The sequence below is a fragment of the Zootoca vivipara genome, chromosome 6 (genome assembly GCF_965207765.1).
Source record: "Zootoca vivipara chromosome 6, rZooViv2.hap1.1, whole genome shotgun sequence".
NCBI classification, from domain to species: Eukaryota; Metazoa; Chordata; class Lepidosauria; order Squamata; family Lacertidae; genus Zootoca; species Zootoca vivipara.
The window spans coordinates 21,343,176-21,371,098 of NC_142589.1; the positions used below are offsets into that span (position 1 = coordinate 21,343,176).

General features: G+C 46.8%; 1 protein-coding gene and 2 long non-coding RNA genes across 4 annotated transcripts; 1 reads left to right on the plus strand and 2 right to left on the minus strand.

Moving 5' to 3' along the window:
* LOC148685273 (uncharacterized) lies at nucleotides 1-1,315 on the minus strand. Of its 2 annotated transcripts, none has more exons than XR_015950478.1 (2): nucleotides 1,186-1,315; nucleotides 1-633 (listed from the first exon to the last, which is right to left on the minus strand). It is a non-coding gene; the product is annotated as an uncharacterized LOC148685273 (long non-coding RNA). The 2 variants fall into 2 exon arrangements; XR_015950477.1 differs by having other exon boundaries at nucleotides 1-637; nucleotides 1,186-1,314.
* On the plus strand, nucleotides 1,305-27,762 carry EFHD2 (EF-hand domain family member D2). The gene is made up of 4 exons (XM_060276142.2): nucleotides 1,305-1,705; nucleotides 20,159-20,306; nucleotides 21,997-22,131; nucleotides 23,833-27,762. Exons 1-4 carry the CDS (start codon nucleotides 1,398-1,400, stop codon nucleotides 23,965-23,967), a joined length of 726 nt encoding a protein of 241 aa, XP_060132125.1. The 5' UTR covers nucleotides 1,305-1,397; the 3' UTR covers nucleotides 23,968-27,762.
* LOC148685274 (uncharacterized) lies at nucleotides 17,087-20,161 on the minus strand. Its single transcript, XR_015950479.1, has 2 exons — nucleotides 18,954-20,161; nucleotides 17,087-17,573 (listed from the first exon to the last, which is right to left on the minus strand). It is a non-coding gene; the product is annotated as an uncharacterized LOC148685274 (long non-coding RNA).
* Nucleotides 27,763-27,923: the final 161 nt, after the last annotated feature.

Below are 27,923 nucleotides of genomic sequence, written 5' to 3' on the forward strand. Positions count from 1 at the left end.
TTACCTTAACATTTTTTTATTTTAAAAAAATTGTTTCACAATCAGGACTGAGGATTCCATTGTAGCTTAAAAGAAATAATTGGGGGCAGTTTTACATCTCAGCATGCTAACTGATCCGCCCCATCTTTGACACCTCCTTCCCCCCCACACACACACTCCACAAGATGCCCACTGCTGAGTCTCCAGACAGATTGTACAAATGTCACCAAGGAAAAGGTCAGCGGATGGCGCTGGCTTGATAATATCTCCTACAAATCTGCTGCTGCTGCATCCCACGGGGCATCTGGTCGGCCACTGCGAGAAGAGGCTGCTGAATAGATGGGTCATTGGCCTGATGCACTTGTGAATTGCAAGGGACACTTTGCATTCCTCTGAGATTCGCCAACCTGGTTTCCTCCAGATGATCTTTGGACCCCAGCTCTCATCAAAGGGGAGGTTGTCCAAATCCATAGACCAGTATCTGATGGAGAGGATTTCCTGGATGCTCCCTCTGCGGCAGCTGCTAGATCAGGCTAGATTGGGCCACTTTAGCCCATTTGAGTGTCAGCTCCTCGGCCCTCCATCCTGACCCCCATGCGGCAACCTTCCTCACCAGCCTGGTGGCGTGTCAGCTCCCCCCAATCCTTGCATGCTCTGCCTTGCAAAGAGGAAATTCGTTACTGCACACCTTGGAGGGGGGGGAGGCAAAACCCAAAACAACACAACGCCACCCACCCCAAGCACTGCAGCCTGACCCCTATCCACAAGTCCTAGCGGGTTGTGTGGGGCTCCCCTCCACCTTGCACCCGGATCCTTTGCACGTATACTTGGGAGTATGGCTCACAGAAAGCCATCACTACCAAGAAATGCACCCCGGGGTGCATGTTTACTAGGGAAGCAGCCCTCTCTCCAGAGCCTTGCACTCCATCGCCTACTACACGCTTACTTGGGAGTAAACAGCAGAGGACACATAGTTGTCCATCTCTCAAGCACTGCTGCTCACAAGCCCTGGTGGATTTTGTAGCCCCCCCCCCTCTTTCCTTCCCTCTCGCCCTCCCTCTATGCACCTCGAGCCCTTACACGCTTACTCGGGAGTAAACCGCAGAGGCTGAGGACGCATTGGAATCCACACACCCCCCACACTGCTGCCCGCTTCGCCCTCCCTCCCTCCCTCCCTCCTTGCACTGCGATCCCCTACAGGCTTACTCGGGAGTAGGCGTTAGCAGAAACCCCCTCCTCCTGCTGCTGCTGCCCTGCCCGCCTGTCTGGGCGTCTCCTGCGCAGGCATCGTCCGGCGGCCGCCCATCCGCGCCGCGGCGCGCCCAGTCAGCGGGTCCGGGGCGGAGCCGGCGGCGAGCGAGCGGGAGGAAGCGCGCTCGGGCCGGATCAGCTCGTCTCCTGCTCGCCTCTCGTCCGCGATGGCCACCGACGAGCTGGCAGACAAGTTGAGCCGCCGCTTGCAAGTCGAGGAGCACAATGGCGAAGCCGAGCAGCCGCCGCAGCCGCCCGAGCACCACCCGGAAGCCGAGCCGGAGCCCGAGCCGCCTGCCTTGGACAGCGGCGCCGACGGCGAGCTGAGCGCCAAGTTGCAGCGGCGCACCGAGCTCAACGACCCCGCGCAGCTCTCGCCCGGCGGCGGCGCCCACCACCGAGTCTTCAGCCCCTACACCGAGTTCCGCGAGTTCTCCCGGAAGCAGATCAAGGACATGGAGCGGCTCTTTCGGCAGTGAGTGGCAAAGAGGCCTCTGAGCATGAGCAGAGTGCCTTCTTGCTTTCCTTTCCTTTCCCCCTCCCGGAATCTGGAAGGGCTGCGATGGGGGAATTCCTCTTCCTGCACCCGCCCTGCCCCTCGCTCTGACCCGGGCAGCCTTTTCCCTCTCTCTCCCTACAGAAATGCGCTCTGTACTAGCTCAGGAGCCTTTCTGTTTCCTACGTTCCAGGGGCTGCTTGTCTGCTTTGGTGGTTGCCGGAGGAGAAAACCAGTTTGATTGGATGGAAGGCCTGGGGCTTCCTTACATTTTATGCAGGGAGGAGATAGGACATGGTTAAAATTAGGGGTTAAAGTCGGGGTCGATAAACTCCCACCTTTTCTTCCACAGTTTGAGATCTGCCCTTCTTTGTACGACATCAGAATGTCAGAGGTATTTTTAAGGTTATACCCAGAGGTTGCAGAGAACCCCACTTCTAGAGAAATGGGGTGTTTTGTTACAGCACTGCGTCTGCAAGTTTGAAGTCTGGGGCAGTGCTTGGATTCTGCGGTTGGGGAGAGGTTGAATGACAACTAAAGAAATCCCCAACGACCCCCCATTCTCTTCTCTTCCCCCCCCAATGGTTTTGGCCCACGGATGTCTCCCCTCTATGCCTTCTCTAGAACTTCATTTTTTTAAAGAACAACAACAAGCACTTGTAATTCAAGTCCTGGTCTGGGGGCAAAGAAGGAGATTTTGTGGTGCCACCATTTCTCTCAAGTGCCCTCTTCTTTCTCTCTCCCCCCCCCACCTTCACCAAGGTGCCAGGCCTGAAGATGCCAGATGCAGAAAATCCAAATCCCCCCTCCCTTCTGTATGCACTCCCCTTGTACACTCATGAACATGGGTGCATTTGCACCGCCCAGTTTTCATGTATGAATGGAACCTGCCGAGACTGCAGCTGCAGCCGTATTGTGGGGTGGGTGGGTGGGTGGGGAGCACAGAGGGGATTTTCCCTTGTTTCCCTTACCTGTCTGGAAACGTTGCTCCTCCCCCTTTCTCACCACCACACAGTACATTCTGCTCCCTTTTGACAGAAGAGGGGAGTCATTAGTATTCCGAGCCACACCAGGAACTGGGAAATCCAGGGAGGGGTGGGCAGAGCTGGCTGGGTGAAAATGTGCTGCCTTAAATCTTTCCGGTTTCCTGCAGCGCTGCAAACCCCAAACTGTTTTGTGCAATGTGCAGATCAGAAAAATAAAATGAATTCTCTCCCCCCCCCTCTCTCTTTACAAAGAAAGAAAATCCAGACACCTCCACACACACACACACACACACACACACACACACACACACACACACAAAATAACATCAGGAGGGTGCAGTTGCATGTGGGAATGAACCTCTCAATTTCCTGAAAGGCATGCTTGTGTGTGTGTGTGTGTGTGTGAGAGAGAGAGAGAGAGAGAGAGACTAATGTGAGCCAGGCCTCAGCACTGGATTTGCTGGAGATGGGGCAGCTCAGGTGGGCATGTACAGAGTGCTCTTTGCTCATCACTGAGGAACCCTACCTTGCTGCCACACACCTGTAGTTAGAGGCCAGGAGGGCAAGGTAAAGGTGACCCCCCCACCCTGCAAAGGCTCTCTATGTAGAAGAGAGGAACACTTGGGCAAAGTCAGCCCATGGGTCCATTGAGTTCAGGATTGTCTGAAGTCACTGGCAGGTGCACCTTACCTGGAGATGCCCCTGAGACCTGCATTCAAAGCAGAGATCCTCTGCTGCTGCTCCCCATCTAAAGGCATTTCCAGGCAGGAAGACTTCCTGCTTAGTGATGAGTGATGCCCACCAAACCAGTCCCAAGGGGGGGAGGCTGTACTTCTCTGCAACCTGGGCAGCCCCAGAGAAAATAAGCCCCTATGATGATGCAAACCAGAGACATCTTGCTCCCATTTTCCCGGCAGACATGACTTCTCTGTCTGTAAAGGCATTTCCTCTTCGGAAGAGCTGGGTTGCAAGAGGCAAAGTGACACAGCAAGGACCTTTCCCAGCTCCCTGTTCCTTTCTTCTGCCACAGCCCCATTCTGGGTTAGTCCTTGGGTCAAGAATCCCAGCGTTATGCCCTCAGAGGACTGCAGTGCTTTTTTGATCCAGAGTTGCCTGCGTGTCTGATAAAAATGGAGATCCCCTTGGGCTCTCTGCACAGTTTCCATTTGTGCAGGCCATGTGCTAAATTCTTTAGTAATTTGGCATAGCTGCCAAGTCTCCTGTTTTTCACGGGAAATCCCGGATTTTAATCTGTTTCCCGCTGTTATCATGAATAGAAAAAAATCCCGGAAATCCCCCGGATTTCCTACCTGCCAGGGAGGCTCCATTTTGGGTGCCGTTCTGCCCATGTCTGGGCACTGGAAATCGGGCAATGCCAGCACCAGAAGTTGCTTCTACGCATGTCCGGACGTGCGTAGAAGTGACTTCCGGTGCCGCGCCGCTGCTGATCCTGCATTTTTCAGTGGGAGACTTGGCAGCTATGTCCCCAGATGTTGGACTGCATCAGCCAATAGTCCAACATCTGGACTATGGCCAATAGTAGAAGGTGATGCAAGCTGTGGTTCAGCTACAGTTTATACATCTGTAAAAATGGTTTACATTGTGGTCATATAGATTTTAATGTCGCAATGGGATTCTTGATTGCGTGTTTTTAATTATCCTGAATCTTAACAATGTTGTGTGATAGGTTTTTATGTTTTTAGCTGGGCAGTAAGCAAATAATAATAATAATAATAATAATATTACTGTAACAACAACAACAACAACATAGTAAGATAGAATGATAACATAGAGGAACAATAGTTAGTAAGATAGAATGATAACATAGAGGAACAATAATTGTGGAGATGGTTTTGTTTTTTAGATTGTGTACTTTTCTATTCTGCTTCATTGTTATCTTCTTGTCCACTGCTTCAAGGGCTGTGAAGCAGTTTATACATTTGTCAAATAAATGAACAAACCCAACATCTGGGGACCCAAAGTTGGGAAATGTTCCAGGAGAATAAGTCACATAGGACAGCTCTGGCAATGGCTGTTAGGTGTGATAGCTCCCTTATTAGGTGTAGCAGACCCATATTTTGTGGGTGAACAAGTTGTGATAGCAGTTGTCTTCTTGCCATAGATCTCCATCTGATAATTGTTGGAAGCAGATGGACCTACCTTGACCTGTTTCAGCAAGGTTGCTCTTAACAAATGGCACAAAATGAGGCCTTGGCTTAAGGCAGGAGTAGCCAATGTGTTGCCATCCAGATATTGCATCTCCCTTCAGTCCCAACCAGCAGTCAGGGATGAGAATTTTAGTCCATAACATCTGTAGGGCATGGCATTGGCTACCCCTGTCTGAAGGGCTGTAAGCTGCCTATGGAGGCACAAGCCCTCAGGTCCCTAGGCAACTGGATCACAAATTGTCCTTTTCTGTCCTTGTGCAATGCAGTCACAAGTGCGCTCAAGCCCTCGTGCCTTGCACAACCTTTACGGCTGATCTGCAGTGTGTTCTTATGAAAAGCTATGAAATGTATTTTTGCCTTAGATCCCTGGCCTCATCCTTCACCTCCCCACCAAAAAACAAAACCCTCACCCTCTAAACTCAAAGCCACTCATGCTGGTTTGCAGTGAAACAGCTTAACGTTCCAAGGAATAGGAAGTGGTCACTGCAGACTCTTCTCTGTCTGGGCTAGAATGAGCTAAGACTGGGCTTGGTCAAATGGCTAAGCATTTGATGATGAAACAACTATATGAGTTTAAGGGGGAAAACGGACCTGTATAGGGAAAATTTTGATGTTTGATGTCTTACTGTGTTTTTATACTTTGTTGGAATCTGCCCAGAGTGGCTAGGGCAGATGGGCAGGTCGCAAATATTATTATTATTATTATTATTATTATTATTATTATTATTATTATTATTATTTCATCAGCTTCAGAAGCTGAGATAGAACAAGTTTCACTGTCATGCACAGTCCATTTCTCCACTTCCTCTCTGGCATGTGCAATCAGACCAGGAAGTCTCTTAATTCCATATCGGTTCCTGTTTCATTCAAACCAGGAAATTATAGTTAGCAGTCTCAGAATAAGCCAGGATATAAAACCACAGTTTGAAATTGGCTTAATGCCTTGGCTTGTTCCTAAGTGGGTAACTCTTGTTTCCCAGCGTAGAAAAATACAGGAAACTATATTTAATTACGGGCTTATTAGTTTGATTCCTTGGTTGCAGCAGGAAGAACAGTTGTGAACGGTGACCCCCAAAGCCACAGCACCATGGCTAGTGCTCAGGTATTATGGGAGTTGTAGTCCACAACATCTGGAGGGGTACCACGTTGACTCTCTCTGACATGTGAAGAGAGAAGCTTTAACCCAGGCATCCCCAAACTTCGGCCCTCCAGATGTTTTGGACTACAACTCCCATCATCCCTGACCACTGGTCCTGTTAGCTATGGATCATGGGAGTTGTGGGCCAAAACATCTGGAGGGCTGCAGTTTGGGGGTGCCTGCTTTAACCTTTTCCCTCCACCGCTGCCTTCCTGGTGTAAATCCCTCCCCTCCCATGGTGAAAATCAGGAGTGCCCCCCCCAGTCACTTGCTGCTGCTGCTCCTATTGCTATTTCTGTAATTATTATTTTATTGGTGTTTAAACTGGAATGTTTAGTGCCGTGTCTAGTTGGATCCTCAGTGTTGCTGTTGAACTATAAAGCTCCAAGTGTTTTAGTCTTTCCTCATAGGGCAAGAGAGGTCCCCTTCCCCAAGGAGGCTGCAGTTTAACTCAAGACTTATAAATGGCTGCTCCGGCTGGGGAAAGTAGAATATGCTGCGGGAGGGTGATCTTTCTGGTTTAAATTACAGAAGCTGCAGAGAGACAGCAGGCAGGTGAACCATGTTTAGTGTTTCTCTTTTGAAATCCAGCCTTTTCAGCATCTGAAATCTGGTCTCATGCTGGAGTCAGACTCTCTTGCTGCTAAATTTCTCTACCTGTGTCTGTTGTTGATGTCAAGCCAAGGTCCTCTATGCCAAAAGAGGCAACATCTGTCCTTAGCAAGGGAAATATAAAGCGGCCTGGAGTGCCGGGGGTGTCCCAGAGCACTCAAACCACTCCCTCTGAAGTTGCCTTCCTTGTTTGAAATTCATCCTTGACTGCAGTGCAGGGTTGAGAGTGCAATTGCAGATGAGAGGCTGGCCAGGAAAGGAGAGAGGAAGTTGCAGGCTGATGCACCCAGGAAGCTGGGTCAGTCTTGCCCTAATTTATTCACCCCGTGCTGTGAAAGTGCAGCAGAACAGAGAGGAGCATGCACAGATGTAGCAAAGCAGCGTAGCAGCAACTGTGTCACCTATCTTTTGTAATCAATCCTGTGCTAAGAGGGAACAATCAAATATTAGCTGAACAGGAACGTCCTGCGAAAGTTAGTTGTGTGAATAACCCAAATGCTGCAGCAAATGATGATCGGTTATCCCAGGGATCATAGAATTAGGGATCATCTCGTCCAACCCCCTGCAATGCAGGAATCTCAATTATAGCATCCATGACAGATGGCCATTCAACCTCAGCTTAAAAACCTCCAAGGAAGGAGAGTCTGCCACCTTCCAAGGGAGTCCACGCCTCTGTTAAACAGCTCTTGTTGTCAGGAAGTTCTCCCTGATGTTTAGACAAAATATCCTTTCCTGTCACTTGAATCTATTGGTTTGGATCCTACCGTCTGGAGCAGGAGAAAACTAGCTTGCTGCATCTCTCATGTGGCAGGCCTTTAGATATTGGAAGATGGCTATCATATCTCCTCTGCGTCTCCTCTTATCCAGGCTATGCATACCCAACTGCCTCAACCGTTCCTCATCAGGCTTGGTTTCCAGGCCCTTGGTCATCTTGGTTGCCCTCATCTGCACACGTCCCATCCTGTCAATATCCTTCTTAAATTGTGGTGCCCAGAAATGGGTGATCCAGGGTCCTAAAGAACTTGGGACACGTTGGATAGAGTGAGGTGTGTGAATGTGTGTAGGTAAAAATGTCCAGGCTAGGCTGATGGGAGTTGGGGGGGGTCCCCAACATCTGGAGGTCCATCAGTTCCCCACATCAAGTTTAGGAGAGTGTGAAACCATGGATAGGCTTTGAGAAGGATCTCAGCAAGAAACAGACGGGCAGTGGGACTCCGCATGGCGCCTGCGAGACTGCAGCAGTAACAATACACTTTATGTAAAACGATTACAGGGCTCCATTGCACTTCCTTACAAGGGACAACTCAAGTGGAATCGTCTATGGTGTAGGTTTGCACTTCAATGTGAATCTACCTCATTTCCACATCCCAAAACAGGGTTGTTATCTTAAAATCCTAATGTCTCCCAGTTTTGCCGTGCGATTCTCCTATCAAAGCCAGGAGTACAAAGATGCATCTGTTAGGGGGAAGTGTGCACGGCAAGGCAAATCACAATAAAAATAAATGCATTAGCAAAAATTGCTTGCAATAATGTGTATATAAGCCAAAAATTGCACACAGAAATGTGTGCTTTAGGAGGAATGGGCAATAAAATGCTAGTGAATTTCTGTGATGCTCTTAACACACACACACACACACACACACACACACATATAGATATAGATATATCACAAAACTGATGTTGAAGTGTGGTAAATGGAACTTAAGAGTGGAATGAGGGGGGGAAAACACCACTTTAGTGAAATCCCAAATTGTCGGATTCTGTACATCTTGGCTACAGTTTACTAGGGCAGCCAGGAAGGCAGCAAAAGATGGGGTCAGACTGATTCTGCCGACTATTCTTGAACCAGGTGTAGGGAACCCATGGTGGTTGAGCTAGATGACAATTCCCTTCCAACTCTACAATTCTATGATACTATACTCCTCCAGATTTTATTGAACTATAACTCCCATCTGACCCAACAAGTATAGCCAGTGGCTAGGGATTATGGGAGTTGAAGTTCAGCAACATCTGGAGCAGATGGGGGGGGAGACAAAGTCAATTCAGTTCACATTTAAAGCCAAACTTTATCTAATTCACACTTTCTGAAACAGAAAGATAGCACCCTTCTTCAACCAATGTTTTGTATGTTTTTCATATTTTGGGGGGGGGGGAGCAGGGAGAAAATGTGCCTAAACTGAATATACTTTTGAGAATAACACAAGTTATTGGGGGGAAATTGCTTGCAAAAATGTGCACATTAGTTAAAACTGCATACAAAGTTGTGTTCCTTAAGAGAGATTTGCACTAAAATGCTGAAGAATTTTCATGAGGATTAAAAAAAAAGGTTTAGAGGGCCGCAACAAGCTCACCACACACAGCATGCCTTAGTAAACCAAATCCAGATGACACAAAATTTGCTGTTTTATGGACAATGGTGTGACAAACCTGAAACCACTTTCCCTTTGCATCTGACACCACAAGACATAACTATCAAGTTTCTTGGCTTCCTGTCTCTTCATTCCCGTAATGTGCATTTTCGCCTTCCTCTTATTGCGACCTGTTCCTTTTCTGTTCTGAACACTGAGTTGTTGTTTTTCTGCCTGTGGCCAGTTTGCCAGTATTTCATATCTGGAGGTCCTCCCCCTTCTTGCAGTTGCTTTTCCTGCTCGGACACTTTCAAAACAGCAACCTTCTCCCTGCAAGATCTCTTAAGTATTCTGCTCTCACTTGCCCGTCACTTCTCATTGCTTCGTTTGCCAAAGCAGAAAGAAACTATTATCTAGACTAGAGGAAAAGGCAACAAAGTGTTTTTGTGGCACCTTAAAGACTGGCAGATTTATTATGGCATAAGACTTTGTGGACTACAGATGCTTGAAGTACTATCCTTTGTGGTAGGGGTTTGTGCTCTCTCTCACAGGGATGCAGGCATCCCCAAACTTCAGCCCTCTAGATGTTTTGGACTACAATTCCCATCATCCCTGACCACTGGTCCTGTTAGCTAGGGATCATGGGAGTTGTAGGTCAAAACATCTGGAGGGCCGCAGTTTGGGGATGCCTGGACTAGGGACTGCTTTGCCTGCTAACTCTCCTCGGAAAAACCCACCTACACCTTTGCCAACTTTTCTTCCCCCACACTCGTCCCACACTCGTCCCTTCACAACTCACCCATCCCCTCACAGCTCGCCCTGATCCCCAACTCCTTTTAATAGCATTGTTTAACAGAGAAAGAGGGGCGCGTCAGAGAGCAGTTTGCTGAGACGTTCTCTGAAACGATCTCTCGCCCTCCTTTAAACAGCTTGCCTGGACTACTTCTTGCTTGTTTGCCTGCTGTTTTGTTATCTCGCTGTGGCTGTCCGTCAGCAGCCACGCACACTGCAGCGTGATGACAGCCTTACAATATTGTTATATAGTAAAGACGTAACACGAGTATGTCTGATTGTGGAAGTGGGGGTTGTACATATGTAAATGATTGGGGAAGATTGTAGATCAAGGTACAATCAAGTCAGAAGGGAAATGTAATGCAGAAAAGTAAACATTCAGTGGCCATTCATTAAAAAAAACAGGCCAGCATTGGTTGGCCAACAAACGCAAGTGATGTGATAAAAATCCATCGTCCTGACTCAGTGATAGCATAAAACCTCCTGATTTATTGCAATTCACTGGTTTCACACTCCACTCTCCCTTTGAAGTTGCCCTGCTTTAGTCTGCAGCCATCTTTAGTTTCAGAATTTCCTGGAAGGTTGGAATGTTTTGCCACCGAATTTCTTGGATATTGCCATTTGATGTCAGATTTGTGGCCATTTATCCTTTGCATAGAACTTTCAGGCCAACAGATGTTGCTGGACTCCAGCTCCCATCATCCCTGACCGTTGGCTGTGCTGGTTGGGCCTGATGGGAGTTGGAGTCCAGCAACATCCAGACAGCCACTGGTTCCCTATGCCTGTCGTAGAATGCAAGTGATAGCACATTGGAAGATGAGCTGGGGCAGGCATCCCCAAACTTCGGCCCTCCAGATGTTTTGGACTACAGTTCCCATCTTCCCCGACCACTGATCCTGTTAGCTAGGGATGGGAGTTGTAAGCCAAAGCATCTGGAGGGCCGCAGTTTGGGGATGCCTGAGCTGGGGAATCAATCCCTGGTGTTGTGGATGACATTATTAGGTCCTGTGACAATGTTGCCAGGGTGGACATGGAGGCAGAATTGGCATCTGGAACTGCTGCAGATTGTTTATTATGCACTCTAGTACGCAGCATTGTTTGGGAGTTCTAAGAAACAAAACAAAAAATCAGTGAAGATTTGAAATCAACGGATAATATCAGTGCAGTTTTGAAAGGTTCAGTTCGCCACCTTGATTCAAAATGGCATCCAATTGTGACCAAAAATAGTAGGTGAAATCCTGCTTTTCAGTCCCAGGAACTGAAGAAAAAAATGGTTACGATATCTTAAGGGATATCCCAGTGCATAGCAAACAGACAGATGATTTTCCAATGTGTAATATAGTAGACTAACAGACAGTACCTGGCATTACTTGGGAATTCTAAGAAACCCAAAACTACTAAGATATATAAACGGAAAAATTGTTTTAGTTTCAAAATGGAAAGAAAACCCATGTTTTCATTCTAATGCTATTGAGTACTGTAAACTATAATGTGCAACCCTGCCCAAATTTGGTTAAAACCAATGCAGTTTTATAAGTTTCCATCTGCCATCTTGATTCAAAATGGCGTCCAGTTGTATACAAACATGAATGCAAACCTTCTCTTTGATTGGAACCATCACACCAAATTTGGTGCTGATATCTTGAGTCTGAATGCATAGAGAACAGATGGACAAATAACTTTTCAAAAACAGAGGGAGGAAGAAGATGATGGGATCACAAATATATTACGACATAATGCATTTGTGAGTCTTTTGAGATGCTACAGGGTGCTTTATGACTCTCCCCTCTCATATAGCTCAGTGAGACTTCCCTCTGCCTACCCACCCACCTAATACAGAACAGACCTGAGATAATTGTTCTGATTTTACAAAGCACCTGAATCTGTCCGTACATAGATTAAATAGACTGTAAACCTGCAGCGATGCCCTTCTGTCATCCTAAGCAGCACAATTCACAGGAAACAAACCTTGTGCAGGCTTCCGCAGAGATGCACAGTGGCTGGACCTTGCAAATAATTCAGCCGGGCTGACACAGGAGGCTATTGGAGCGGGGTTTTTTCCACCCGACATAAAGATGCTTCCAGGCACCCCCTACGGCTGAAACTCTCCCTGTGGCTGCCGTCCAACTTGGCTCTGTAATTGATTTAGTAATGCAGTATGTCACATGCAGTCTGATTTTAGCTGAACACTTGAGAGAATATTTCATACTTTTTCTTTTTTAACAGAGAGTGGAGGGGTGTGTGGATTGCACTCTTTTGCCAGGACATTGTCCCAAATGCAGTCCTTTTCAACTGGTTTGGTTCATTGCAAGTTAGTCGAGGGAAGAATGCTTGCATGTGTGAACTAACATATACTAGTAGAACATGGGTGGGGGCGATCCTCAGGCCCGGGGACCCAATGTGGCCCTCTAAGCCCCTCCATCCAGCCCTCAGAAACCTCCTCCGGCTACATCCCCTCCCCAGTCACACTGCTTAATGTGATTTTTCCTTGAACTCTGATAAAGCATCTTGCAGCCCTTGGTTTGAAAAGAGGTCGCCACCTGTGATGGGTTTCAACTCCCATCATCCCTGTCCGTTGGTCATGTTGGCTGAGGCTGATGGGAGTTGGAGTCCAACAGCCTCTGGAGGCACCCAAAGGTCCCCCACCCCTGCAGTGGGGGAGATACTCACACCTCTCATCTTGGCAATCTGAGTTCATTCAGCTGCCTGTTTAGGCTCCGACAACATGGGATGATTCATAGCAGTCATGTTTTAAGGTGTGGTCACCCTAACCATACAGTGGAACCTCGGTTTATGAACACCTCGGTTTATGAATTTTCGGTTTATGAACGCCGCAGACCCATCTGGAACGGATTAATTCACTTTCCATTACTTTTAATGGGAAAGTTCGCTTCAGTTTATGAACGCTTCAGTTTATGAACAGACTTCCGGAACCAATTACACCCATGTTTCAGTTTATGAACGCTTCAGTTTAAGTACTCCGCAGACCCGTCTGGAACGGATTAATCCACTTTCCATTACTTTCAATGGGAAAGTTCGCTTCAGTTTATGAACGCTTCAGTTTATGAACAGACTTCCGGAACCAATTGTGTTCATAAACCGAGGTACCACTGTATCTCACATCTCCTGCTCTTAATCTGGGCAGGCGAATACTAGCCAGCCTGATGCCCGGAGAGCATTGCATGGAGGCAATAATCTTTCCTGCTGCTGCCCCCCTACCAATCCCCAGAATAGGAACAAGAAGTTCCCTTTATTTGTGCCATAGCCTGGTACCAGCCCGTGGAAGAACTCTGCTCTCTGCATACAGCAATAAAGCTTTTGCAGCTTCCTTGCCTTTCTGCAAATTAGTCAGACCAGTAGGTTGGTAACTGTGGATGAGTAAACCACCACCCCTCCAATCTATAAGATTGGGGGTGTGAAAACACACACACACAAAAGTGTGAAATAGTCACAAGTTTCTGCATCTCTTGAGCAAGTCTGCCAAATCTGCTTTCCCCACCCTGTGTCTGTTCTGAATGCCGCACCGATCAGAGCAGGATGTTTGATCGGGTTGAGCCGGGCTACGCTGGGCCGCTTGCCAATTTGCTCAGACTCCTCGATGCGGGGCTTTGTGTCGGAAATGACTCAGCCTCTGCTATGTGTTGCAAAGGTAAGCTCGCAAGACCTGTGGGTGGCTTCATGGCGAATTTGCTGCACCGCTGCCCGGAAAGGTTGGGCATGTCTTTGGAGCCCACAATTACTCAAAATGCTCCTGCATAGGAAGTTGCTTCATTCCGACAGTTTTGCCTGCCTTTGCAGATGACGCCAAACTGGGAGGGGTAATGCTAATGCTCCAGAAGATGGAACCAGGGTTCAAGATGACCACAACAGATTGGAGAACTGGGCCAAAGCTCACCGAATGAATTTCAATAGGGACAAATGTAAGGTTCTGTACTTAGGCAAGGGACGCAAAGATAGGATGGGAGACAGCTGGCTTGACAGCAATGCGTGCAAAAAGGATCAAGGGCCGTGGTTCCCCGTGTGGGGCACACACCCCACAGGGGGGGCAATTTGAGAATGTTAGACCAAGCTAATGGCCTTTTAGGCTTCCTCCACATGAATGGCCAAAAAAAAAGTTGGGAACCACTGATCTAGGAGGTTAGTAGAACACAAGCTTAAAAGTTAATGCTATTCTAGGCTGCATCAGCAACAGAAGTAGAGTGTTCAGATCAAGGGAGGTAATCTGCTCTGGACAGACCCCCACCTGGAGTCCTGTGTCCAGTTCTGTGCACCACAGTTTAAGAAGGATATTGACAGGCTGGAAGGTGTACAGAGGAGGGCGACCAATATGATAATAGGTCTGGAAAGCAAGCTGATATTCAGCAGCAGACTGCCACTGAATATGGAGGTTCCTTAAGTACAGTGGTACCTCAGGTTACAAACACCTCGGGTGACAGACACTTCAGGTTACAGACTCCGCTAACCTGGAAGTATTACCTCAGGTTAAGAAATTTACCTCAGGATGAGAACAGAAATTGCGGTGCAGCGGCAGCGGGAGGCCCCATTAGCTAAAGTGGTACCTCAGGTTACAGTTTCAGGTTAAGAACAGACCTCCAGAACGAATTAAGTTCTTAACCCGAGGTACCACTGTACATCAAGGGTGGAAAAACTCATTCCCAGGAATGGGGACAGGGAGCATAGCCCTCCAGGCATCGCTTAACTGGCCCTCACAACTCTTCCTAGCTACACTTTGCACACTCCTGGGGCAAATATACACTGGTCAGTTGTATACTGTATGTTAAAAATTGCATTATAAAAATGTGCCACAAAAGGGCTCTGTATAGGAGTGGTCCGTTTTACAATCAGTGTAGATCCAGCCCTGGAGTGGCTGACTTGCAATGTGCTCGCTTGACCTCTGCTAAAACCTCTCGCTTGCCTTGGCAGTGGATGGAGAGGTGTGTCTGTGTGTAGAAACTAGCCTACATTACAAAGTCAAAACTGCATTTGTTGCTCCACCCACTTTTGCCTCGGGCCCCGCCCACCGCTGTCATGCGGCCCTCGGAGGTCACTCTTCTGACAACAGTTGTCCATCTCCCTTCAGCTGCCCACCCCACGATTCCTCACACTGTCCCTTTTAACCAGTGGACCCTTTTAACCAGTGGGCAAAGCAGCTGCAGCACATGATAATTTCAGTAGCAGTGCACTCAAAACTATGCAGCCGGTCTCCTTGGCATCCCAAGAAAAACCCCAATTTCCACTGCTAAGCCAGGTACGAGCAATTTGCACACATGTATCTAGCTTTAATCAGCTTTGCAGAATCGTCAAGGGAGTTAATCTCTTGCTCCGAGAGCAAAGAGCTACGTTAGATCAGTGGGCCTCTTCTGTCTAATCTTTTGTGGTTGGTCGGCAGGCAGCTGTCAATTACTCACCAAACTGAATAATGTCAGAAGCGTTCTGCCTGTTTAAAAGGTAAAGGTAAAGGGACCCCTGACCATTAGGTCCAGTCGTGACCGACTCTGCGGCATAGCTGTCAAGTTCTCCCTTTTTTAAAGGGAAATTCCCTTATGCTGAATAGGCTTCCTCGCGAGAAAAGGGAAAACTTGGCAGCTATGCTCTGGGGTTGCGCGCTCATCTCGCATTATTGGCCGAGGGAGCCGGCGTATAGCTTCCAGGTCATGTGGCCAGCATGACAAAGCCGCTTCTGGCAAACCAGAGCAGCACATGGAAACGCCGTTTACCTTCCCACTGTAGCGGTTCCTATTTATCTACTTGCATTTTGACATGCTTTCAAACTGCTAGGTGGGCAGGAGCTGGGACCAAGCAACGGGAGCTCACCCCGTTGCAGGGATTCAAACCGCCAACCTTCTGATCAGCAAGCCCTAGACTCTGTGGTTTAACCCACAGTGCCACCTGCCTGTTTAGAAGCACCCAAAAAAATCCTGTGTGCAAGTTAAGGCTGGTAGAGTGGCTTTAAATAAGGTCTATATATCTATCACATTGGGGTTAAAAAAAAAGTGAGAGAAGAGACGGAACTGTCAATCAGGAGGTCCTGAGTTCGAATTTCATGCCTGCTGCAAACTCACCAAGCGGCCTGGGCCAAGCCCCAGCGATCCCTGCACACGGAGGATGATGCCCTAATAAAAAATATCACATATTTATGTGTGCTCAGTTGGTTAGAGTGAGGTGCTGATAACGCCAAGTGGCAGGTTCTTTCCCTATAAGGGACAGCTGCCTATTCCTGCATTGCAGGGGGTTGGACTAGATGACCCCCAGGATCCCTTCCAGCTCTACAATTCTATGATCCTTGTCAGGGATGCAAGGGGATGTGAAAAGAGCCCTGCTGCTGGATCAGGCCAAAGGCCCACCTAGTCCAGCATCCTGTTCTCACGGCAGCCAACCAGGTGCTCCAATAGGAAGCCCACAAGCAGGATTTGAACACAAGACCGCTCTCCCATCCATCAACTGCTGTTCAGAAGCATAAGGCTTCTGACCATGGAGGCAGAGCATAGCCATCATGGCTAGTAGCCATTGGTAGCCCTATCCTCCATGAATTTTGTCTATTCCTTTTTTCCTTTTTCTTTTAAGCCATCCAAGTTGGCAGCCATCACTACCTCTTGTGGGGAGCGAGTTTGGTAGTTTCTTTGCGGTCATCTTTTGATGGAAGCTTTGTGCCTGTATTGAGAGTATCTGTATTGTCAGGGAGTCTTTGATGGATGTCATTAGCCTCGACCTCCACCGGACCGCAGCAGGGCAGGTTCGCAAAGCATCAATTTGGTGCGTTGAATGCATCCTTTCAAGTATGAAGAAACCACCTCCATTGAGAGCCTAAAAACCCTCCAGGGTCCATTTAGCGGTTTGGCGTTGACTCCAGCGGTTTGGAACACACTCAGTGCAAGTATTAGTGAACTGAAAATAATTTTTTAAAAAAATCAGATCTGGAATATTGGAGTTTTCAGATGTTCTCAGAGCAACAGGGTACTCTGAGGCCAAGTGGGGGGTGACCCTAACCTGCCATAGCCCCCAGATAGTTCCTACTTAAAGTGCAGCTACTGGTTTTAGTTGCAATGAGGTTTCATTTCACCTTTAATTTGTATACTGCCTTTCTATATTACCAAACACAGGGTGGTTTACAAGCTGAAGAAACAGCATAGATCGCACACCGTTTAACAATCTGACCCAATACAAGAATGCCATAATAAAAACAAGTTTAAAACATGCAACATACCAAATAAAGTAATAGTCAACAATCTGTTAGACTAGTATACTAGTGCACAATAAAATTAAATACCAGCAAAAATGATTAAACATAATTTCACTCCTAATAATTACAACAATTAGTAAGTAAGTAAGTAAACTTTAATACGGTCAAAGACCAGCAAAAGAATAATACAATTCAATTTATAAATTATAATAATATTGAGCACTACACAGTTTTAAAATTTTATAACATATTACATGGCTGTTATAAAACTGAGTCTCTTGCTATGGGTTAACTAGGAACTTTATCTTTGGTGGTTGCTTTCGTCATGGCATGTCTTATTCTTGTCACCAAGTAGCAATATTTACCGTAGCTACAGCCCTAGTGGTCTCTATATCTATTACAACAAATAATTTCTAAAATGTAATCCATAAAAAATAACAGCAGGTCAGAGTCCATAAAATAACATAATACAAATTGAGAAGCAAAGACACACAACTTATAAAATTATTATTTTTTTAAAAAAATATCCCTGAACTCCTCTCTTCCCATCTGATATCCAAATAAGGTCACCTCCAGATAGATGGGAACAGGAGGGTTGTTGGGTTTTTTTTTGCAGGTGTCTTCTGCAACATTAAAAAAAAATTATTTGAATATTTATGACATGTGCAAAGGACATGTTGTCACGCACTTTCTGGTTAGCTCCATTTTAGGAGTGCTGGCATCCTTTGCAGACACTTCCTGTGTGTCTCAGACATCTACCTTTACCCATGAGGACTAGCAGCTTTGTTGGGGAAGCTGAGTTTTGAAGGATTCTCCAGTTATCAAGCGCTGCACAGAGGCTGCTAGCCAAGGTTGCCTGTCTTTGAGGGTTAATATACAAGACGTTCGATGTGACTATGTGCATTTGCTCTGTCCTGAAGCAAAAGGGGGTTGTCATAGAAATGCTCCCTGGCACACTGCCCTTACTCACAGGGCACAGCTCTGATCTGCATATATTTTGCCCTTTGGCTGGTTTAAGAGGCTGCAGACTCCATGATAAGACCTATCTTGGAACCAGAATGCAAAGAGAATCACACCCTTGCAGTTCTGATAAAAGTAGGATTGCCATATTTCAAGCAGTAAAAAATCAGGCCAGAAATCAGGGGAAAGTTGAGCTATTTTTGGAAAAGTTACAAAAACCCGGATATTTTGCCAATTTCCTGAAATTCCCCTTGGATGCCTATCCCGTCGTTGGAATCCCAGACATGTCCGGGAAAATTTGGACATATGGCAACCCTAGAGAAGAGACTCTAAGCGTTCTCTTTGGTTTCTGATCTGGAGTTTGGGAAGCCAAAACAAAACAAAACTGGTTAAGACGTAGGACTGTTCCTTGACATCCTTATGTAAGAAGTGTGGCCAAAGCACAGTTGTGGAAACACCCAGGAGCACCCAGACTTGATTTATTGTTTCTGATGGAATCCAGTTCTAACCTGGGTTGCATTATCGAACAGGCCACCAAGTCCAGCCTAGCTTTTGGCCCATGGTTTTTGCAGCACCACTTCCATTTTGAGGTCTCCGGGTTGTCTATACTAAAGAGGGGAGGATCTGTCCGTTTCAGCTTCCTTGGTTTCTCATTTTTTCCAATCTTAAATTCCGCTTATCATCTTTCTACAGGAACTTGTGCCTATGCAAATTGGAACAAATCTCCCACAAACGTGGGAAGCTCAGCCGAACCTGGGGTCTATATAGATCTTTTCCTGTGGTGCCAAGTTCAAAATCCGATCCCAAAATTTGTTGACATAACACACAGCCCCACTCATATAGGAGAACCTTTCACATTTCAACAGCAGCTGCCATTTTTATTCTCGCACCAGGGCCGTCTCAAGCAGGTCGGGCGCCCTGACGCTGAGGCACGGAGATCGCTCCGGCGCCCCTGCCCTCGCAGCGCGGCTTCTGCACGGCTTCGCTGTGAGCGCCCCCCTGCCGGCCCAGCGCCCTGGCGCCCCGCGCCACCAGGACCTTACCTAGAGCCGGGCCTGTCTCGCACCATGCCTTGGGGCATCTCCCTGAAGGTATGCCATGTTGGGGGCCCAGAGGCTCACTAGCCTTACCCCCACTCAGTTGCTAACTTGGATTGGTGGCCATTTAGAACTCGGGCCGCCCTGGAGCCGTCAGCAACTGTCGTCTCCTACTAATCAGGCGGCCTTCGTTACTTCGTTAATTTGCCACCAATTAACTCTGGAAAAGCAGCACGCCTGACTTGCAAATTGCGTGGAGAAGCATAAAGAAGGAAACTTGTTATGTCATTAGTTAATGTGTAACTCTACAGCTAAAGGAAAAAAGGCCCACATAAATGCAAACAATAACCTTAAAGACGGGTGGATGGAAACTCTGAGGGAATGATAAGAGCCGAGAGCTTGTGCAAAGTTGTTGTTTTTTGTTCAGTACTGAACAGGTGATTCTTTAGCAGGTTCAGGGGGAGAAGACTAAACTCTTCGAGCAAAATTAACTGGGAAGCTCAGGAATCAAGAAGACAAGAAATTCAAAAAAGAATGGGAAATGTTTATTATGTATATGCAAAATTATTGTAAACGTGTCAAAACATTAGCAAGATTTTAAATACACTTGTAATGTAACAGAACATATAGATGATTTGGGGGAAAGGAAAATTGGAGAAGTACAGTCATACCTCGGTTTAAGTACGCCTCGGTTTGAGTATTTTCAGTTTAAGTACTCCGCGGACCTGTCTGGAACAGATAAATCCACTTTCCATTACTTTCAATGGGAAAGTTCGCTTCAGGTTAAGTACGCTTCAGTTTAAGTACTCCACGGACCGTCTGGAACGGATTAATCCACTTTATATTACTTTCAATGGGAAAGTTCACTTCAGGTTAAGTACGCTTTAGGTTAAGCACAGACTTCCGGAACCAGTACCACTGTACTGATAAGCAGTTGAAAATTGAATCGAAAGGATCCATGGAAGGGGTGGGGATGGGGAGTCAGGAGATTCAGAGTAATCTCAATATTTGTATTATGTAATGTTTTTTGTTGTATGTTTATTTTTTATTTTTGGAAAAAATAATTAAAAAGATTATATATAAAAAGACTAAACTCTTTGACAAGAGGGCTTTTGACTTATTGGGAGAGAGGCAACCCCATTCTGGGTTTTGTGCCTGCAAATCGTAGTTGGCATTTTGGTCAGATTCAAGATCCCTTCTTCTTTTCACAGGTATGACGCAGGAAAAGATGGTTTCATTGACCTGATGGAACTGAAGCTGATGATGGAGAAACTCGGCGCTCCCCAAACACACCTGGGGCTGAAAAACATGATTAAGGAGGTGGACGAAGACTTTGACGGCAAACTCAGCTTCCGGGAGGTAATAGTTACGGCGAAAGAGCCTATCCGACTCAAAAAGTAGGCTTTAGAACGCTTTCAGTAAGGGAAGGGGAACCTGAGGGCCACATTCCCTCATGGACCACCTCACAGGGGCCGTGTGCTCTGGAACGGAGCCTGCCATACAATAATCTGTGGCTCCACCCAACACTGCTTTTGGCTTCCGGAAGACTGCCCACAGAGGAATGCGGCCCTCCGGAATAAATAAACGTCATTCAAAAAAAAAAATACTCATGCATATAATTTAGAGATAAAGTTGTATGTGGTGGGGGGCAGGAAAAGGACTCTTCCAGTTGGTTCACTGGTTTACATTAGGGCCATCCACTCAGAAGAAGAGGCCCCCCTCTTGCGAAAATGATGCCTGCAGTCGCTTTGGATGGGAGAAGTATATATATATATATATATATATATATATATATATATATATATATATAAAGGCAAGACGCAACAATGGACTATCCAAAATGGAAGTGGGTGCTTCCAGTCAATAGACTCTTAATTCGTTCTTTTCTGCCCAGAAGCAAAAAATAAAAATAACGCCAAGGCAGAAAAATCAAACTCTCTCAAATGGGGACGGCAGGAAAATTCTCCTTTTGAAAAAGAAGCAAAGGCTCTGGGGCAAGTGCCCTGAAAAAGAGCTGTCTTTGCAATGATGCAGCTCAGAAAGGTTTCCATTTGATTCCTTCCTACGTGGCTGAGAGGACCAATGGGATATATAGTACCGCCACTCTCCCTGCCACGAATAGCTTCTCGTGAAGGTGGAGAAATCTGCAGCGAGGAAACATTGCAGGGGAAAAGATTCTATGGCTCTGATACAATATAGGTCCCCGGTTTTGCCCTAAAGCAGCCACCTGAATTGCTTTGGGCTTGGGCTGTATCCAAACCGCCTCTCAAAATTCTCCATCCTCTTTATAGGCAGGGAAATCATTTATTACTTAAAGGAGACATGCTTGTTCCCCCCCCCCCATTCTTCAGCTTCCCCCCAACAAAAAAAACCCAGTAATGATCCTAATAAAACACAAAATACTACATGCATATAGTAGGGTTGCCATATTTCAAAAACTGAAGCTCGTCATCTCTCTGTCCGAAGAAATCAGTGTGGGAGTTTTGGTTTTCCTCTTCCCTCCCTCTCGGTTTTCCTTTGCACGCCGTGTTCTTTTTAAATTGTAAGCTTTGCGGGTAGCGACAGTCGTGTTTTGGTTGTGGTTGTGTATAAGCTGCTCTGGGAGCCTTATGGGGCTGAACAGCAGGCTACATAGACGCTTTGTAAATAAAATGTCTTCTGAGAAATATTGGTTCAGTTCTGCTTTGTACGGTGGAGGGAGGGGAGCACAGATTACTCCCTCCCCCCCTGACCCCAGCAGACAATTCAGTCTCCCTTGCCCCCACCCCAAGCAAGACAGAGAGCTTTTAAGATCTCACGAGAACCTCCCATGAGTAAGCCTGGAAGCTTAAAGGCTCTCCTCCTTCCATGCATTTTAATTTTGCGAGATTATTGCCAGCTCGGGCAATTCAACCGTGTCAGGTCGCAACTGCACAAGTTAAATGCGCCTACGGTGCAATTGCACTGTATTACTCTGTCCCTTTTGCAAGCAGGATTCTCACGGGATTCTGGAGGGATGAAATTCACGGGAGGTTTGTGTTTTCTGTCTTGCCCCCACCCCCGGCTCCAGTTTCTTCTGATCTTTCGCAAAGCTGCAGCAGGCGAGTTGGAGGAAGACAGCGGCCTGCATGCCTTAGCCCGCCTGTCGGAGATCGACGTTTCGACGGAGGGTGTCAAGGGAGCCAAGAGCTTTTTCGAGGCCAAAGTAAGGAGCGGCTGGGTCATCTGTTACCTTGGGATCACACCACCATCTGCACATAGCCCAAGGCAGGGGTTGGCAGCATAGAGTGAGTGCCTATGTGCCCATAGAGGCCTTTGATGGTGTCTCCAACCTCCCTGAAACCATAAGAAATAGCCCTCAGAGGCAAGCGTTTGTCTGTCGGTCTTGCTGCCTTGCCACTCATTGGCTAGAGCAGTGGAAGGCGGGAACAAGGTGACTTATTGTGGAGCGATTGGGCAGAATCCTCCCTGCATGCTTTCCACAGGTAAGAGGGACTAGAAACTTGCTTGGTTAGAAGCAAAGACTGATAATACAGGCAGGGAGTGCCGTCAGAAATGGCATTTCTAGCTGCCCAAGTTAATAATCATAATAGTAGTAGTAGTAATAATAATAATAATAATAATAATAATAATAATAATAATAATATATTTTTATACCCTGCCCATCTGCCCAGAGTGGTTTCCCCAGCCACTCTGGGCGGCTTCCAACAGAAAAATAAAATGCAGTAATCTATTAAGCATTAAAAGCCTCCCTAAACAGGGCTGCCTTCAGATGTCTTCTAAAAGTCTGGTAGTTGTTTTTTTTCTTTGACATCTGATGGGAGGGTGTTTCCATGGGGTGGGTGCCACTACCGAGAAGGCCCTCTGCCTGGTTCCCTGGAACTTGGCTTCTCGCAGCGAGGAAACCGCCAGAAGGCCCTCTGTGCTGGACCTCAAAATTTAAGTTTACCTTAAAATAATAATAAGTAAAGGAAGTCCTCAGACCACCTTCTCTTCCTGTTAGTTTACTAACAGGAGCTATCCCTGGCCTAGCCACACTGGCCCTTCCCATTTGAATCCACTGAATGGTCATCTTGAGATGGAAAAGAGGTGCAGCTCAGTAGCAGAGGGTGGGCTTTGTATGCAAACTCAACCTCTGCTATTCCTTAGTAGGTGTGTGAAACAGAAAGTCCTGTCTGAAACCCTGGCAAGCTCCTCCCAAGTTAGTATTGACAAGTATGGAGCTTGATAGACCAGAAAAAGGCAATTTCCTGTTAAAACCAACCCTCTGTTCAAAACCGTGAGGACTAGAACAGGGATCAGCAAACTTTTTCAGCAGGGGGCCGGTCCACTGTCCCTCATACCTTGTGGGGGGCCATACTGTATTTTTGGGGGGGGGGGGTTGAACGAATTCCTATGCCCCACAAATAACCCAGAGATATATTTTAAATATAAGCACACATTCTACTCATGTAAAAACACGCTGATTCCTGGACCGTCCGCTGGCTGGATTTAGAAGGCAGTTGGGCCGGATCCAGTTCCCAGGCCTTAGTTTGCCTACCCATGGACTAGAACCTTACCTCGCTTTTAGAGAAAGGGCTTTAGCTTAGTGGTAGAGCACATACATGCTTTGCAGTCAAAAGGCTCCAGGCTCAATCTCTGATATTTCTAGGTAGGTATGCATGGGGAAGAGTGAATCCTGTCGGAAACTCTGCTGCTGGTCCGTGTTGACAATACTGAGGTCGGTGGACCAATGGCCAGACTGGCTTGCAGGCGTTTTTCTGACGTTGCACTGCTCGGATCTTTGGTTCCTCCTTCCTCTTTCTCATCGGCTACTTCGGCTTCCTGGCGCTAAGTGTTTGTAGTGAGAGGAGCTGCCCATTTGGACCGTTCTGATCTCACCTGTCCCGTTTTTTTCTGCTTCCAGGTGCAAGCCATGAATGTCACGAGCCGCTTCGAAGAGGAGATCAAGGCGGAACAGGAAGAGAAGCGGCGGCAAGCGGAGGAGATGAAGCAGAGGAAAGCAGCCTTCAAAGAACTGCAGTCGGCCTTCAAGCAGTGACAGGGCCAGCCCGAGCGCTGCTGGGAGGGACGTTTGTCCGCGGCGAAAGCTGCCCGGCAAAGTCCTCCAGCGAAACCGGGAACGATGTGGAGTTGCCGGCGGTTGTGTGGTTCCCACCTTTTGAGTCGCGCCTTCAGCGGCCGCTTGATCTGCAGGTGATGAGGCTTACCTCCCTGCTGTGAAACATTCCCATTTTCTGCCGCTCAGGCAGCCGTTGAAGGTGCAAGAGCAGGCCCAGTTAGGGTTTCCTGGTCGGTTGGCAACCCTAAGAATTTGCAGTTGAATCTGGAGTCGTTCAGGCCTCGGGCTGTGAAAACGCCTCTCTTGTTTCTTCTTGGCCTGTAAATACCACAGGCAAACATCCCAGAGGCTGCTGCTCCCATGCACTTCCCTGTGGGCCAGTTCCGTGTCTTTTTCCTGTGAATGGTGTGTCTTGTCTGTCTGGTGGGAGTTTCTTAACTCTTTGTAACTGCGTGGCGTGTCCTGAGCTCAGGCTTTGCACTTTCGACTTGTGAACCATTTCATCTCCCAGCCGGTTTGGTGATCGCTGTGGTCGTGGCTCATGGTCAAAGACTGGGGTTTGCCGGGAAGGCCTGGACGTACCCTTGCTCCGGCAGCTGTGCTTGTGCAAAAGAAAATAAGAAGGCAACTTTAGCATGTGCAATCCCTTCCAATCAATAATGCTTTAATTGATCACGTTAAAGTCCCTTTGCTTGAAGTGTTGCCAAAAAACCAGGTGTGTGTGTGTGTGTGTGTGTGTGTGTGTGTGTGTGATGGAAAGTGGGAAATCTGCAGAGTCTCCAGGGTGGCTCAGTTTGCAATGCCAGCCTGCAGAATTTTGCCCTTTTCCTGAACAACATGAGAAATGAAATGCAGCTCTCTGAAATCCGCATTCCTCTCTTCTTCTTCTTCTTCTTCTTCTTCTTCTTCTTCTTCTTCTTCTTCTTCTTCTTCTTCTTCTTCTTCTTCTTCTTCTTCTTCTTCTTATACGGTACTCCAGCCAAAGAAATTGTGCATGTGTTAGGTGGACGTGCACCTAAAATGCACGTCGTCATGGAAAAAGCTCCCCCCCCCCCGAAATACATCTTACTAGAGCAAAAATGCTTGGGGAAATGGGTACGTCCGGCAAAATTGCATACACAAATCTGTATGTTAGGGAAATGTGCACTCAAATGCTGAGTAATTTTCATGAAGACTTTAAAAAACGGCAAACCAGTGCAGGACTGGGGCAAGCTGAACTGAAGACTGGGAAAATTTGAAACCGAAAAGGACTCATTCCTACCACATTGCAGCATCAAAGCTAAGCTCAAGCTAGTTTAGTTGAATGTGTTTTCCAAGTGCCCCTGCCCTTGCTTGCAGGCAACAGAGGCTGGTCCATTCCCCACCAATCTTAGCCAGCCCCCCCCCAGTTGCCTCCCTTACAGCCAATCCAAAGGAGTGGCCCTTCCTATATCCTGAGTCTTAATGTTGCCGCTTGAGAAATCAACAGGGAGGAGGACGGCAACAAAGCCAGAATGGGTAGTAGGCACTGCCTGTCGTTGTCTCTGGCGCCACCTACTGTTGGCCTCCCTGCTTTCCACCCTACTGGTCCCAGTGGGCACCAGTTACCGCTGCTTGAAGGTGAGGATGGGCTGAAGTGCTTCCCCCTCTTAAGCATTGCATTTTTGTTCACCTGGGCAGGGGGTCGCGCTTCTTCCTTGCGAGGGAGTTGTGCTTCCTCCTGCTCACACTGCGGGCAGGAAGGTGATGTGTTGGCTCCCTGGCCGTTACCATTGGCAAAGCGGGCTGGGTGTATTCAGCCTTATTGTCCCCAAGAACTTGAGGAGAGAGAGCTGTGTTGGTCACACACACACCCCAATGATTCCCTCCCCACCCCCACCCCGCAATTAGGCTGGAGACTTGAGATTTTGTCACCCTAGACTCATGGTTCATAGGTTCACTAGCCAATACAGGAAACCCATTGCCCTGAAGGGCAGCCATCTTCTTCTAAGCCTGTGACAAAGTTGGCACATTCCATTGCGTCTAGGTTGCATCCGCTCAATACTGTGAGTTTCTCGGCCTCCCATCAAATATCTGTACTAGATAGGGAGCCTTGTCCTTGTAAGTCGCAAATTAGTTCATCGCTCCGTAAGTTTGCCATTTTAAAAGGTGCTGCTGCTTAGGAAAAAGAAAGTGGTCTGACATACATATTTTGGTGAAATAATAATAATAATAATAATAATAATAATAATAATAATAATAATTTTTTATGGTGTTGCCCCTCCCACCACCCTTATTTTAGCACCATCTACAGATGCCCTCAACTTCCAGTGCAGTGTGAATCAAGGCCTTAACCATGCTGCATGGGGCCGTGGGGTCAAAGGGCATTGTAAGTTGGGCTATTGCTAGAAAAGCATAACATTGAATCATAGAATTGTAGAGTTGGAAGGGACCTCAAGGGGCATCTAGTCCAACCCCCTGCAATGCTTGTTTGGCCCAAGGTGGGGCTTGAAGCCACAACTCTACCAACTGAGCTAGTCCAGAAAAATCATGCCTCTCTCTCTCTCTCTCTCTCTCTCTCTCTCTCTCTCTCTCTCTCTCTCTCTCTCTCTCTCTCTGTGTGTGTGTGTGTGTGTGTTTTATATCATGGCAATAACCCAAGTGCTGAAGTTGTGATGCAACAGGCAACTCTTCTTGCAGAAAAGTATAAAGCTATCTTTAAAAAAAGAAAAGCCTTTTTCATACCTACACGTTCTGGGCAAATCCACCCAAATCTGGGCAAAACTTGTAAGAAAAGTGTAATAGTCTATATTCATGTTGAATGTTCAGGCTGGGAGACCACCCCTAAGTGCTTTTAAATGTTCAAATGGCTTAATCCGGATTATTATTCTGTTTTAATTTTTTGCATGCACTGTGATCATTAAAGAGACAACTCCCAGTTGTCAAGTTCAGGTTCTGAAGCAGAAACCCTCAGTGTGTTTGACAAGGGGAGAAATCTACTCCAAAAAATACTTTTTTAGCTCAAAGCTCAAAAAGGAAAGTGATAGAATTAGCATTGCCAACTTTTTAATTCCCGTGGAAGCATTCCTGTATAAAGGTGGGGTGGGGTTTTTTTGGAGGGAAGGGGTGGTTTTCCATACACTTGAAGTGCCCCCTTTGGGATGTGCAAAGTAAAAATTATTGTGACCTGCAGACTTTGATAGGCGGCAGTGTGTTTCTTGATGCCACATTCGACCTGCTCATTTCTGATTATATTGCAGTGGAGGAGGACAGGCAACTATTTTTCTTAGAAGTTGGCAATGCTGAATAGACCACTTTGTTTTTGAGACTTGAGGCAGCAACAAGGGAAAACTGTGCCCTTGGCGGAATAGGCTCCCTGAGCAAAGCTGAGCTTTAAAAGCCAGAGAGTTGACATTATATTTTGTTACATATATATTTTGTTACCCAGCAAAAATAAAAAAAGAAGTCCATTCTCTCCCATTTGCCATGTGAAATCCCCTCTGGTCTCCTCCTTACCTTTCTTTATTATTGTGGCAAAAGTCCCGCTGATCTCAGAGACTTTGTTTATTTTTTCATATTGCGACCATAGGTGGTTGGGGGTCCAGAGTGGGGAGGAGGTTTAAGAAAGTGTTATATTCAGTCTCTCTCTTGCCATTTTTCTCAACCTGTTTCCCTCCCACCCACCCACCAAATAGGTTTAAATGGATGGATTGAAAAGAATGTGTTTCTGCTTTTGATTCCAAAAGCTGCTCCATTTCAGTGGTATGATTTTATTTTTTTTAACCAAAAGTAATTAAAAAATATATTTCATAAGCATGTTGTGTGGTCCAGAGCTGTGTTTACTCCCCCCCCCCTTTTGGAGAAAAACAAAAACTGATAATCACTTTAAGGTTAGAATTTTGCCAGTTGCTCAAGTTCTTGTGGCTGAGTTTGCCGTGAAGCACCTCTGAAAGTGTAGCATTGAAGAAACTAGGATT